Source organism: Plecotus auritus (assembly GCF_963455305.1).
Source record: "Plecotus auritus genome assembly, chromosome: 6".
Lineage (NCBI taxonomy): Eukaryota > Metazoa > Chordata > Mammalia > Chiroptera > Vespertilionidae > Plecotus > Plecotus auritus.
The window spans coordinates 72,066,445-72,082,122 of NC_137773.1; the positions used below are offsets into that span (position 1 = coordinate 72,066,445).

The 15,678-nt window shown below is 37.7% G+C and overlaps 1 protein-coding gene across 1 annotated transcript in view; it reads right to left on the reverse strand.

Moving 5' to 3' along the window:
* The window catches only part of LOC308252225 (putative ATP-dependent RNA helicase DDX60), a 116,509-nt gene that overhangs the window by 36,376 nt on the left and 64,455 nt on the right, over positions 1 to 15,678 (reverse strand). Inside the window, exons 23-25 of the mRNA XM_080676506.1 lie at positions 9,133 to 9,237; positions 8,461 to 8,589; positions 7,034 to 7,158 (exon numbers count right to left, since the gene is read on the reverse strand). Of these exons, the coding sequence (XP_080532632.1) occupies positions 7,034 to 7,158; positions 8,461 to 8,589; positions 9,133 to 9,237 (359 nt within the window). The remainder of the gene's footprint in view (positions 1 to 7,033; positions 7,159 to 8,460; positions 8,590 to 9,132; positions 9,238 to 15,678) is intronic.

Consider the following 15,678-nt stretch of genomic DNA (forward strand, 5'->3'; position numbering starts at 1 on the left):
CACACACACACACACACACACAGAAGAGAGATGCCTCCTCTCCTCATGAAAAATGGGGGGGGGGATTTTTTAAACAAAAAATTTTGCTCTTTTATTTATTTTTATTGTTGTTGTAGTTGTTCTTGTATTTAATTGTACTGATCTTTATGTCTGTCCATAACAGAATCAAAGGCCCCTACCATTAAATAAATAAATAACATATATATATATATATATTAAAGGAGAGGGAGAGAAAGAGAGAGACATGAATGATGAGAGAGAATCATTTATCGGCTGTCTCCTGCACTCTCCCACTGGTGATCAAGCCCACAACCCAAGCATGTGCTCTGACCGGGAATCAAATCTTGACCTCTTTGTTTATAGGTTGATGCTCAAACACTGAGCCAAGCCAGCCAGGCAGTAAGTATTTTTAAGTTCAGATTTTGTGATGGCCTATTTTTTTGTGAATTTTAGTGCATTCATTTTCTTTTTTTTTTAAATAAATCTTTATTCAGATTATTACAATTGTTTCTCCTTTTTCCCCCATAGCTCCCCTCCACCTGGTTCCCACCCCACCTTCTGCCCTTACCTCCCCCCCACTGTCCTCATCCATAGGTGTACGATTTTTGTCCAGTCTCTTCATGAACCCCCCATACCCCTTTCCCCCTGAGAATTATCAGTCCACTCCCTTTCTATGCCCCTGATTCTATTATATTCCCCAGATTATTCTGTTCCTCAGGTTTTTAATTCACTTGATTTTTAGGTTCACTTGTTGATAGATATGTATTTGTTGTTCATAATTTTTATCTTTACTTTTTTCTTCTTCTGCTTCTTTAAGAATACCTTTCAGCATTTCATATAATACTGGTTTGGTGGTGATGAACTCCTTTAGCTTTTTCTTGTCTGTGAAGCTCTTTATCTGCCCTTCAGTTCTGAATGATAGCTTTGCTGGGTAGAGTAATCTTGGTTGTAGGTTCTTGCTGTTCATCACTTTGAAAATTTCTTGCCACTCCCGTCTGGCCTGCATAGTTTCTGTTGAGAAATCAGCTGACAATCGTATGGGTGCTCCCTTGTAGGTAACTAACTGTTTTTCTCTTGCTGCTTTTAATATTCTCTCTTTGTCTTTTGCTCTTAGCATTTTAATTAAGATGTGTCTTGGTGTGGTCCTCTTTGGATTCCTTTTGTTTGGGGTTCTGTGCACTTCCTGGACTTGTAAGTCTATTTCTTTCACCAGGTGGGGGAAGTTTTCGGTCATTATTTCTTCAAATAGGTTTTCAGTATCTTGCTCTCTCTCTTCTTCTGGCACCCCCATAATTCTGATGTTGGTACGCTTGAAGTTGTCCCAGAGTCTTCTTACACTATCTTCAACTTTTTGGATTTTTTTTTCTTTTTGTTTTGGTTGAGTGTTTTTTGCTTCTTTGTATTTCAATTCTTTGACTTGATTCTTGTGTTCCTCTAGTCTGTTGTTGGGTCTCTGTATAATATTTTTTTTTATTTCAATCACTGTATGTTTAATTTCTAGTTGGTCCTTTTTCATATCTTCAAGGGTCTCATTATATTTATCGGCCTTTTCTAGGATATTCTTGAAAAGCCTTATAACCGTGGTTTTGAATTCTATATCCAGTCGTTTGTTTTCCTCCGTTTCTTTCGTTTGTGATCTGTTTCTTTGACACCGCATTTTCACTGCTTCCCTGAGTTGGTAGGGTAGATTTGTGTGCTTGGTTTCCTATATGGCCCAGTGGGTCGGCCTCCCCAGTTAACCTGAGGTGGACACTCTTGGTGCACCCCTTTGTGGACTGTGTGTACAGCCCTGTTGTAGTTAAGTCTTGATTGTTGTTGGTATCACTGGGAGGAATTGACCTCCAGGCCAGTTGGCTGTAAGAATCAGCTGTGTCTACACTGGGAGAAGTTCGGTGCTGGAGACAGCCTTAAAGGATTAGACTTGCCAAATTGCAATAGCCTCTGTGCTCAGCTTGGATGGGGTGAAGTCTCAGGGCGGAACAGTCAGTCTTGGCTTCTAGTCAGCCTTGCCCTTGCGCGCGTGGGCGCCTGCAGACCTCTGCCTTCCCTGGCTCCCAAGTCTCCGCCCGAGAGTCCAGATTCCCCCCCACAAGAGCGTGGGTCCCCAGGGGCTCGCCTGGAACTGGGGTTCAGTGCAGTCAGAACTGGGGCTCAGTGCAGTCAGGAGCTTCTGACTCCCTTCTTCTAGGGAAAGCCTGAGGCAACCTCCGCAGCCTTTGTGCGCACTGGCATGCGTGCGCCTCCAGACCTCTGCCTTCCCCAGCTCCCGAGTCTCTGCCCGAGAGTCCAGATTCCCCCCTGTAAGAGCGCGGGTCCCCAGGGGCTCGCCTGGAACTGGGGTTCAGTGCAGTCAGAATTGGGGTTCAGTGCAGTCAGGAGCTTCAGACTCCCTTCTGCTAGGGAAAGCCTGTGGCAACCTCCGCAGCCTTTGTGCACACTGGCGCGCGCGCCTCCAGAACCCTGCCTGCCGGGGCTCCCCCGGGTCTCCCCCGGGTCTCCGAGTCTCCGGGTGCCTTTCTCTCTACCTGACAGTCCAGACTCCCCCTGTATGAGCCTGGGTCCATGGGGTTTCGCCCGGGACTGGGGTTCAGTGCAGTCAGAACTGGGGTTCAGTGCGGTCGGGGGCTTCCTTCCCCCTTCCGCCAGAGAAAGTCAGCCAGGCTCTCAGCCACCCTTTCTCTCTACGCGCACAAAGACCCTTTGCCGTACCTCCAATTCTCTGTGAGCTTTTCTCTTTCCTTCTAGTTGTAGAATTTTCACTCAGCCAGCTTTCCTGTGGTTCTGGATGGTGTCCGTTCTGTCTTTTAGTTGTAGTTTTGAAATTGTTGTGCGAGGCAGCAGTTTAGGTGCTTACCTATGCCGCCATCTTGGTTTCTCCTCTAGTGCATTCATTTTCCTCCACCAGTTTTATTGAGATATAATTGACATACAACATTGTATAAATTTGAGGTATAAAACACTATGCTTTGATACATGTATATATAGCAAAATGACCATAATAAGTTAGTTAACACATCTATCACCTCACAGTTACCTTGTGTGTGTGCATACTTACATATGTGGTGAGAACATTTAAGATCTACCCTCCTAGCAACTTTTAAGTACACAGTACAGTACTGTTTACTATAGTCACCATGCTGTACACTCAATCCTCAGAACTTATTTATCTTGTCACAGGAAGTCTGTACTCTTTGATCAGCATCTTCCCATTTCTTTTCCCCACCCTACCCCACACCATTCCCAGTCCCTGACAATCATTAATCTACTTTCTGTTTCTAGGAGTTAGGCTTTATTAGATTCCACAAAGAAGTGAGATCATACAGTAAAATTTTGCTATTTTAGGCAGGATGGAAGGAATCTTGGGTTCTCACTGGAACCTTCTGGAATGTCACTGCTTCTTTCCAGAGACCAGATTAACCCCAGAGGTTGCTGGCCTTTAAAATCCACACATGTATCCAGAGTCTGGGCTTTATACCTTTTTTTAAAAAATGTATTTTTATTATTGATTTTAGAGAGGAAAGGAGAGAGGGAGAGATCAGTGATGAGAGAGAATCATTGATCCACTGCCTCCTGCACACCCTACAATGGGGATTGAGCCCGAAACCCTGGCTAGTGCTCTGACCGGGAATCTTGACCTTCTGGTTCATAGGTCATCACTCAGCCATGAGTTATGCCAGCCAGGCTGGGCTTCATATCTTTTGAAATGTAAATGCCTAGGGACTTAGTGGTTCAGATTACCTGGCACTCTGGTATTTAAACTAGAGTCTAGTCCAGGGGTTAGCAAACTTTTTGACTCGAGGGCCACAATGGGTTCTTAAACTGGACTGGAGGGCCGGAACAAAAGCATGGATGGAGTGTTTGTGTGAACTAATATAAATTCAAAGTAAAGGAGCGGAGGGGAGAGCAAGAGAACCGGATAGAACAGCCGGATCCGGCCCACGGGCCGTAGTTTGCCCAAGGCTGGTCTAGTCCCCTTGTAGCCATTTGGCCCATTCAGACCTGAGCAATTAACTAGGCAAATGGCTATAGATCAAATTCTCCTAGTATGTGAAGAGCAAAATGTTTTCACAGAAAGTAAAATCAAACATTCTTTATCTTTATACCACATACATTGCTCTGTACCAGGAAGCTTTATACCACATACATTGCTCTGTACCAGGTAGCTTTTGACAAGAAAATTGAAACATCCACTTAAGTTTTATTACCTTATAATGCTTTATTAGCAATATGCAGTAAAATTTTATTATAGCAAAATGCTATAATACTTTATAAGAAAAATGCCTGAAAGTAGCTAATAGACGCGATCACTATACTAACCATGGCTCATCATAGTTTGGGTCTACACAATAAAGTTTTTCAAATATAACTTGTAAGGCAAAGGGCTTTTCTAAAGTGTTTACAGAAATAGCATGAAGAGAAAATGATAGCTAATAGAGAGTAAATAAATTGACACGCTGGTGAAGGAAGGATTAAGAAAGTGCCTGGCTGATGTTGTTTAGTGGTAGAGCATCAGCCCACCCTCTGAGGGTCTCAGGATTCCAGGTCAAAGGCAGGTACCTGGGTTGCATGTTCATTCCTGGCCTTGGCTGAGGTGCCGGTGGGAGGCAACCAATCCATATATCTCTCACATCGATGTTTCTCTCTCTCTCTTCTCTCTTACCCTCCCTCCCTTCCACTGTCTCTAAAAATCAATGGAAAAAATACTCTTGGGTGAGGATTAACAAAAAAAAAAAGTTAAAAGAGAAAGTAGCAGTTCATACCACATGGTAAGAAATGTTATGTAGTAGAAAAAATAATAAATACAGTAAACACCATACTTACTATTGCCAGACACTATTCTCAATGTCTTAAATGTATTAACTCATTTAGTATAATACATATCTATGAGGAAAGCACTATGATGATCCCTATTTTGCAGATGAGAAAATGGAGACATAAAGAGATTAAGTGACCTGCTCAAAATCTCACAGCTTGTATGGCAGAGTCCTGCCTCCAAGCCAATGTTCTTAATCTTTACATTATGTTGCTTCTCTTTTTACATGAATACAAGTTACTGTGGTCGAGGTACCTATTCTGCATTAAGCAATGTAATTTTCATCATAGTACCTCATGTATTAAAATGGATCACCTGGAAATAATGTTTCCTCTTAAATCTCTCTGATAACCTATACAGAACAAATGTGATCTAGAGATTGGGCCTTAGCCAATAACAAGTAGCACTATACTAAGTGATTTCATAATTTATTTTTATTTAATTCTTACCCTGACCCTATTATTTTTATCATCTTTCCTCATTTTGAAAATGAGGAAACTAAGGCTAAAAGCCATTAAGCAGCTGTCTAGAAGTGACAGTGCTATTAGGGAACACAAAGGTAGTCTCCAAACTTGGGCCTGACCTTGAAGAATATGCTCTTAAGCACAGGCTAATACAGTGACTAAACACTAACCAGGGTCCATGCATTTTTCCCCCCAGAGACCAGATTGGAGAAGGTTGATAAGTATGCTATTATTTGAAAAGCTCCCAGAGGTACAGATTGAGCCCTGACAAAGCCTCAAATTTGTTGATGACTTGTGGCTTTTTAGGACTAAATAAAACTGCATTAAGACCAAGGATTTGCACAGTATGCCTTGTAGAGAACCCAAACTTCCATAAAGATATGCCAAAATTCAGCAATTCAAGCAGAATTAAACATTTGATGTTTTTGTGTGTGTACTGTACTTACAAATATTTTAATTTTGTATATCTATATAAAAAAATAATCCAGTTATTTTTGGCAAGTATACCTTCAGAAATATCCCAGAGGTACTAAATCATGTTTGTTTCTATAACTAAAACCTGTAGCCATGCTTGAAAATAAAGTAGGTGAGCTGTATAATTTCTTGGTGGTTCAAAATTTTATTTTTCTTGCCTCAACAACAAAGGTAAAGGAACAATGTTATTGCATTACCTGAACACAGACATACATACAATTACCAACATTATTTTAAATACACATCACCAATGATGGTTCATTACTATTTGTCTCTTTTATGTGTGAACATATGAAATTAAACTATGCCACCTGAGCAAGATTCTGTGGCCTTATTTATATAAAGCTTCTATGTCTTAAAGTAGTTTGAAACTGTCAAAGTAAATAAAACATTCCATTTTTAGCCCCAAATGAATAGATCTCCAAATCTAGGATATAGTATTATTCATTTAATGAATTATACTTTGTTATAAGTTATACTTGATCAAAACTGGACTATTATATTCAATGTTAAGCTGTTTCATGTCTATAGGAATATAATATTTATCAAGGTATCAATGCCTATAAGTTATAGTTCTCATAACTATAAATTAAAACAATAAAATATCCAACCAATAAATATTCTAGCTTATTGTAAGGATACTTTAATTTTATGTGGTATGTTGCACACATAAACATTCAATTTGTTTTTCAAAGTCCCTAGGAAATTTACTAAATCTACATATTTATTGAACCTAGGCATTTAACAAGACTTAGATAAAAATACAAGAATAAAAAGAAAACAAGAAATGGAGAAGGGAACTAAATAAAGAAGGTAATTTTTAAAAACACAAGTGAAAATATTTTGGTAAGAATTAGATTAGAGCCCGGCTGGCATAGCTCAGTGGTTGAGCATCCACCTATGAACCAGGAGGTCATGGTTTGATTCCCAGTCAAGGCACATGCCTGGGGTGCTGGCTCACGACCCAGTGTGGAGCATGCAGGAGGCAGCCAATTGATGATTCTCTCCCTCATTGATGTTTCTATCTCTTTCTCTCTCCCCACTTCCTCTCTGAAATCAATTAAAAAAATTGGACTAGAAAGGTGTATTTTTAGATATTCACTCTTAGAACAAATGGGCACCAAAAATAGTAATGAATACTATATTACAATAGTAAAGTTGGTAAAACTTTCCTCAATTTAAAGTAATGATTATAATACAAATTACAAATAAAAGTAATTTAATTTAAATGACTTAGGCCAATAAATTTAATTAAAAAATAAAATTAAAATAAATTACTTACAAAAAAATTAGTGCTGGTAACTTCTCCATTTCCCTAAGCTTTTCAACGAGAAGTGGAAACATTTGTATCATGTTTTCTGAACTAGAAACCACTTTGGGACTAAGATTCCACAGGACCAGTTTGGCCTGCAGTAAAAAAAAAAGAAATTATTTGTTTTAAGTTCTGAAGAATAAAGAAAGGAATTTTTACTTTTGACTAAAATATTTTCATTGTTGTTTAATCTATGTTGCTATGATTCTTTAAAGTAATATATAATAAAAATAATAAGTATTAATTATATCATAAACCTTTGCAAAGAAGCCTCAAAGAAGTATACAAATCAATAACTAGAGAACAAAAAGATAGATGGTAACATATGTACACATACATATATGCAATATAACATGCAATTTTTTAGCAAAAGAAATCAGTTTTGTAAGTAACGCTGATTTCACTATGGCAGGAGGTAGGGTGAACTTGTTTTTCTCCATGTTATGTAGAAAAATGATTTCCAAATACAGATTTGTGATGACAAAATATGCAGAAGAAAATATAAGTAAATTAGCCCTGGCTCAGTTGGTTGGAGTATCATCCCCTATGCCTATACAATAAGGTTGTGGTTCGATTCCTAGTCAGGGCACATACCTATGTTGCAGGTCCAGGTGCATACAAGAGGCAACCAATCAATGTTTCTCTCACATTGATGCTTCGCTCTCTTTTTCTTCCTTCCTCTCTCATTAAAATCAATAAAATCAACATATCCTCAGGTGAGAATTTTAAAAAAGTAATTAAATTATATTATATTTCTGAATGGGGAGAGATCATCTAAGTTAAAATATAATAGAAAAAAATCACATGAAAAAAGTGATATATATATATATAAAAAGTCATATATATATATATATATATATATATATATATATATATATATCACTCCCCAAAAATCAGAAACTTCAATAAGTGGCAATAAAACAAACTTCAAAAATATAAAGACCAGTGATTACTTAAAATAAATATGCATAACTTCTCTGACTCCAGGTGAAGGTTTCAATACACAAATAGTTTATAAAAATTAAAATTTCAACACATTAAAAATATCCAAGACAAAGAAAGAGTAAAATAGTCTTCTCAGCTACTGTTAACTATGATTCCAAAGGCTATACTGCCATAGCACCAAGAACACTGACTCAGTGGATAGTGACACATCTGTTCTTAAGTGTTAAAACATCTATCAGGAACTAATAGCTTTTGTGACATACTATAGGAGACAAAGACCAACTTCCTGCCTTTCCTTTTATTTTACCACAGAATCACTAGACTTTGTGTTCAGCTTATAATCCTAAAATGAAAATCAAAGATTAAAAAACCTAGAAAATAATGACTGAATAAATTAACTCAAGAAAACGAAGAGGAGAGGGTACTTCACCAAAAATGTGTGTGGAAATTACCTCCTCTACATTGCCATTTTTAATCCAATTTGTTAATTCTGCTTTTAAGCTCTCTTCGTATTTCCTAGCATCCATCTTCTTAATGACTATTTTATTCTTAAAATGAATGAAATTCTCTGGACACAACTCCTTGAAAAGAAATACCACAAAATTAAATAAAATCATGAAAAAACCCTCAAAGATGTTTCTCAATTATGCATTTCATTAACAGAATTATAAGCTACTTGAAAGGACAGGCTGTTGAACTTCTTTTTCCCCATAGTTTCTAGTACAGAATCCTAGTAAAATAAATGAGCTCTCCAAAGGAAAGAATGCAGAGCAAAGCCAAATAGATAAAAACAGGCAGCAATTAGAGCCATAGGGAAGGAAAGGGAGTACAATGAAAGAACATGAATGTACATAAATCCGAGATGTAAGAGGAGACTAAAGTATCTCAGAAACTGAAAGAACAAATGTTTTCAGGAATTAAATGACATTCCATCCCTTTAAAGTAAAACATATAGTTAGAATGAAAAATGTCTGAGAAGGGGCAATTGTATTTTAGAAAGGGTCCATAGATAATTTTAAGAGATCAGAGGCAAGTGATTAGAAAGGGTAAGAGTTTATCTTTCTGAAAGCAATGTTACCATCCACTATAACAGAATTCAAATTAATCACGTAATTATTACTTACCTGGGCCCTGGGCCAACTTTCCCAGGATTCAAACATGGTGTCATAAAGCTGGATGGTTTCTCGGGGTGAAAGGGTAAGATCAGAAGGGAATCCATACCTTTCAATCTACGATTAAAATTAAATTGAAATTTTTAATATTCCTTTTATTTTATGTTTAAACCTTTGCCTCATAGTCACTAGCGTGAACACAAAGACATTGAAAACCACTTAGCTAAAATGTTCAAATGTTGATAAGTGCTAGATGAAAAAAAAAATAATTAACCCAGAGTGTCCCTGATTTACTGAAATAGGGGGGAAAAGGGCCTCCAGAAAGTTTTTGTATTATTTTCTAAGACCTTTGAACTCAAATCAGAGTAATAGGAAGCTAAAATATTTATGAACTCAGTTTGGACAAAATAAAAAAAACAACAAGACTTCTACTCAGCAGCTGAAACTTAAATTGGTTTAATTATGAACATGATTATTTGCTTTGAGGACCAAAGAAGGCTAAAAGTTGCCAATTTTATTGGCTTAAGTTCTAAGATGATGGGTCAACTTTAAAACTAAGCCTATCAGAGCCCAGATATAAACCCATCCCTTTAAGTCAATTAATTTTTTACAAAGGAGGCAAAAACATACAATGGGGGTAAAGATAGTCTACACAATAAATGGTGTTGGGAATACCTACAAAAAAATAAAAGTAAAACCAGACCACCTTCTTATACCATACACAAGAATAAACTAAAAATGGATTAAACACTTAAATGTTAAATTCAAAACCACAAAAATCCTGGATGAAAACATAGACAGTAAAATTGCAGACTTTTCTCATGGCAATATTCTTTCTGATATATTTCCTCAGGCAAGGGAAACAAAAGAAAACAAACAAATGGGACTACATCAGACTAAAGAGCTTTTGCACAGCAAAGGAAACCATCAATAATATAAAAAGACAACACACTGAATTCGAGAACATATTCACCAATGATACATTTGTTAAGGGCTTAATATCCAAATTTTATAAAGAACTTATACAACTGAATACCAAAAAACAAACAAACAATCCAATTTAAAAATGAGCAAAGGACCTGAAAAGACACTTCTCCAAAGAGACTTTCATGGCCAATAGGCATATGAAAAGATGCTCAAGGTCAATAATTATTAGAGAAATGCTAATTAAAACCACAACATCACCTCACACCTGCCAGAATGACTATCATCAATAAATCAACAAAGTACAAGTGCTGGTGAGGATGTAGATAAAAGGGAATTTTGTTGGTGGGAATGCAGATTGGTGCATCCACTGTGGAAAGCAGTATGGAATTACCTCAAAAAACAAAAAGTGGACCTGCCTTATGACCAAACAATTCCACTTCAGGGAATTTAGCTGAAGAAACCTGAAATAGTAATTCAAAAGAATATAGGCACCCCTATGTTCATTGCAGCATCTTACCTAATAATAGACAAACATGTAAATTGACCATACCTTTGCTATGCCCACAGTCAATCAGAGTGAGTATGCAAATTAGAAGGCCAAAGATGGCGGCTGCCCAGCTGCTCCAGGCATGGGGAGTGGCCAGGCGGGGCAGGTCGCCTGCTATGAGAGGGAGGGTGGGGGGCGAAGAGATCTACAGGAGTGGAGTGCCGCAGGGAAGACAAGACTGCAGATTCCGGCTGGGGTCTGCAGCAAAGACGAAGAAGGCAGACTCTGGCTGGAGCAAAGGCCTGGGTCCCAGGTGCCAGAGGAAAACTGGTGCTAGAAGCCAAGGGAAGGAAGACCTATTGCATGAATTTCTTCGTGCAACGGGCCTCTAGTTGTTTATAATAGCCAAGATTTGGAAGACGGCCAAGTGCCCATCAGTAGATGAGTGGATAAAAGAGCTATGGTATGTTTACACAATAGAATGCTGCTTGGCCATAAAAAAGAAAAAAGTTTACCCTTTGTGACAGCATGGATGAACCTGGAGAGCATTATGCTAAATGAAATAAGCCAGTCAGAGAAAGACAATTACCATATGATTTCCCTCATTTGTGGAATTTAACGAACAAAATGAACTAACAAGCAAAATAGAAACAGACTCATAGATAGAGAACAGACTGACACCTGTCGGGGCAGGCAGATGGTGGAAGGATGGAGCAAAAGAGGAAAAAAATAAAGGATACAATTCATGGACTTGGACAACAATGTGGTAATTGCTGGGGGGAGGGGGAAGGGGAAGGTGGGGAGGGTATGAGGAGATAAATAGTGATGGACAGAGAATTGACTTGAGGTGGCGAGCACACAATTCAGTGTACAGATAATGTGCTGTAAAACTGTGCACGTGAAACTGTATAATTTTGTTAAACACTGTCACCCCAATAAACTCAAAATATAAAAATGAAACTAAGGCTATCAGATTTCTTTTAAAACACTCAAGGACACTTCTCCTCAGGTCACTTGGTTCTACTTTACGCTTTCTGGATATGTATGTCATTCATTTTTTCCACAAATATTTTAAAAGTGTAAATAAAAAATTCCTGCTCTCAAAAAGTATGCACTGTAATATTTTCTACTGGTTTCAAACCACTATTGCTACAAATTAATTGCCTGGGAGACTATGATCCCTGAGATGTTAATAGGTATTCTTCAAAAGAAAAGAAGGGAACATCAGTCAACAATAAAAATAAAAGTTTAAAAATAAAATATGAATATGTCACACACAAAAAAAGAATGTCACCCCACCCCCCCCCCAAAAAAAAGGAAGGGTATTTTTTCACAGGTGTCTGATTAAATGCACTTCTTCAAGATTTCCCATTGGAATCATTAAATCTCAAAAAAAGAACTATAGGCAGATTTGTCCAAAATTATTTGAAAATAGGATACTTGTTTTAGTAAATAGCTGTTAACACATTATGAAACTCAGGTTTGGAAACTCTGGGCTAAAAAAGCCATTCCCACTATAACACAGTTGAAAAAAAAATGGTAGAATGAAAAGTCGGTAGACTTTGAGTCTGAAGATCTAGTTCTAATTCCACTATAATGCTAGTTCCTCATCAATAAGTAGGAATTAAAATATCTGTACTCCCACTTTACAGACTGTAGTAAAATCAGATAGGATAAACGTATTAGCACATGTTTTTTAAACTTTTAAAACTAGTAAATAAATAAGTCCTGAAGATTTAATGTACACTATAGTAATTATGGACAACAGTACTGTATTACAAACACCAAACATGCTGAGATGAGATCTAATTATTCCCACCACAAAAAGAAATTATAATTATGTGACTTGGTTGAGTTTTTAGCTAAGGCTACAATGACAATCATATTGCAGTATATAAATGAATCAAATCAACACACTGTACACCTTAAACTTACACAATATTATAAGTCAAATATAGTTCAATTAAAAATTAATTAGTCTTGTAAAAACTATAGGATGCAAACAATTACATGGAGTCATCATTTAGCATCTCTCAGTCTGAGCATTGAAAGCTAGCTTGATAGTAAGGACCCATTTATATGAAAATAGCAAATGAATGTATTATTTTGGAACATTAGCATTTTGTTCTTTTATTATTACTACCATGAGGTGGTAATTTATTTTGCCTAAATTAAAATAAAAACATAAAATAAATCCAAGAATTATCATAATTTTCAAGATTTAAATCTTCTATTATGGTCACTAGAGTGGTTATGATTTCTTAAGTCTCTTAGCCTTGTTCAAAAGTCTGAGCTTCCTCATTTCTAAAACAGAGGACAATTCTGTCTATGACATCGATTTGTTATAGGAATTAAGTTAGATAATATATATAATAGGCTTAGTAAAATACCTGGCACATAGTTGATGCCCCAACTGTCAATGAGATTGATTAATCAATATATAATTCTTAATTTTAAAAATCATAGTAAGAATTCTATGGCCAAAAGCTGTGAATTTAATTTGGTTTTCCTCCACTATAAAATAACTAATGAGCTAGCAAAAACTGAGCCAGTCTAAGTAAAAAAGAAAGAGAAATAAAAGGTCACAGTGTATTATACAATTGTACACTTGCAACATATAATGTCATGAACCAATGGCACTCCATAAATTTAATTTTTTAAAAAGTCATAGGTTTGCACCCTTTGTCATTTGTAAGCACATGGTATTATACCATGATATTATTTTTGCAAAGTGCGTTGTCTCTGACTCTGTAGATGATGATAAACATTGATCATGCTGAACAGAGATAGGCAACAGTTCTTCAAGGACTTCCTGGGGCTGAGCTGTCCAGGAGCCAGCAGCTGTTCCTGTGTGGCATAATTGGTGGCAAAGGCCAAACTCTACTCTTTGCCAGAAGCAAGCCTTATATGGATGGAAGGCAATTCCCTCCTCTCAGTTGGATTAAGGTCAGCTCCTCATTCTGCCCACCCCTTCCCTTCTGAAACCATTTCTATGAGAGAGCTATAGAGGAGATGACCAAACGGGGTGGTTCTTATCTTTATGTTGCCACAACATATTATGCTTTTTCTTACCACTCAGTTCTTTCATATTAATCTGAAATATAATACACAATGATTTGCTCATTTGGAAAGGTCTACTTGCTTTATATCCCTGTACTTTAGGAAGTATCCTACATAAACACATGCTTCATACACAGCTGTCAAAACGCAGTTAATAATGTCTACACCTTTGTGTCCATCCTGTATTCCTGTGGCAAAAGTCTAGAAGTCTTAAGAAGACTCATTCAGCACCATGACCTTTGCAGAAGTCATATGGGGTCAGAGCACATTGTAGCAGTTCCACTGCTTTCCAGTTATTCCATTAATAGCTACTGAAAATAGAGGAAAGGCACTTGGACCAAAATGCCAAACTTGTCAACTACTCCAAACCACTGGACTCGTTGCTACTTCATGATAACCTGCCTTAAGCCATCCAACTCAAAATAAAATAATTTTTAAAAATACTATGCTGTTTTTAAAATGCCAGGTAATGATGGGGGTTGGGGGACAGGGAAGAAGAGAGAAAGAATTCTTTTATTATTTATGTGTGGTTTGTCATCTATATTCTAGTTTGGGGTTTAGGTTAGTTCACTGGAATTTTAGCCATATTTTTGTTTTCAATTTTGGATTGGGCCACTGCAGCCCAAAAGAGAAACATCCAAAATAAAATCCAATTAGAAAATCACCATCATTAGGATTCATTCAGTTGCCTTTAGAAGCCATTGCATCATAGCCCAAATGCTATAAAGTTATTCTTATTCATCCCCTCATTCAGGTATTTCTTCAATTGATCATTCAGATTACGGGGGTAACCAGAGCTTGAATGGGCCATTCCTAGGAATAGGAGGAGAGAGCAAGCTCTGGAATCAACCTGAGATTACATCCCAGCCCCACCACTCACTTGGTACAACAGTGAGTTATTTAGTTCAATTGTCTATGCTTCGCCTTCCTCATTTAGGAAATGGGAATGTTAAAATGGCATCCATGCTAAAATTGTTGTGATTGTTTAAAGAGACAAAATATGCAAAATTATTTGAACACAAAGTAAGTACTTGACTTAGACTGGCTATCTTTATTTAATACTAGAGACCTGGTGCACGAATTCATGCCCGGGTGGGGTCCCTCAGCCTGGCCAGCAACTGGGGCTGATCAGGGACGTCTAGTCCAGTCCAGGGTGGGGGAGGGACTGTGGGAGGTTGGTCAGCCGCCGAAGGTTGGCTGTGGGAGCACACTGACCCCTGGGGGCAGCTCCTGCATCGAGCGTCTGCCCCCTAGTGGTCAGTGCGCATCATAGCTACCAGCCAGTGGATCAGTCATTTGGTCAACCAGTTGTAATGGTTGCTTTGGCTTTTATATATATAGATAAATGTAGTAAGAACTTTTATATACACAGCAGTTTGTTAGGAACTAAGGACACAACATGTGTATTCAAGGAGTTATTCTTTTTTTTTTTTTTAAATATATTTTATTGATATTTCATAGAGAGGAAGGGAGAGGGATAGAGAGCCAGAAACATCGATGAGAGAGAAACATCGATCAGCTGCCTCCTGCACACCTCCCACTGGGGATGTGCCCGCAACCCAGGTACATGCCCTTGACCGGAATCAAACCCGGGACCCTTCAGTCCGCAGGCCGACGCTCTATCCACTGAGCCAAACCGGTTTTGGCTCAAGGAGTTATTCTAGTAAGATAAAGAAGACATGCATGTGAACAGCTTTAGCAACAAGCTGGCCATGATTATTGTCATAAAAGAAATATAGTAAAGGTACTATGGAGAGAAGGTTATTACATCCAGCTAAGAAAGTCACAGGAGGATTCTAAATTGGTTTCACATTACAAGAGTCATAGGAGGTGAACAGATTCTGGACAACTAGCATTTGACATCTGGGGTGAAATATTCCAGGAACAATATAAGTAATGAGGGCATCGAGGTAAGATACATCAAGTGGATGAATGGAAAGGACTTTGAAGCCAGGTCATAGAACAAGCCACGCTAGGAGCTGTTCATTTAGCCATTTCCAAAGGAATGCTACTGCAGTCTTGGCAAAATCAAAATTATCTTTATTACTGATTTATCTAAATTAGCTTGGTGGATCCAGAAATAC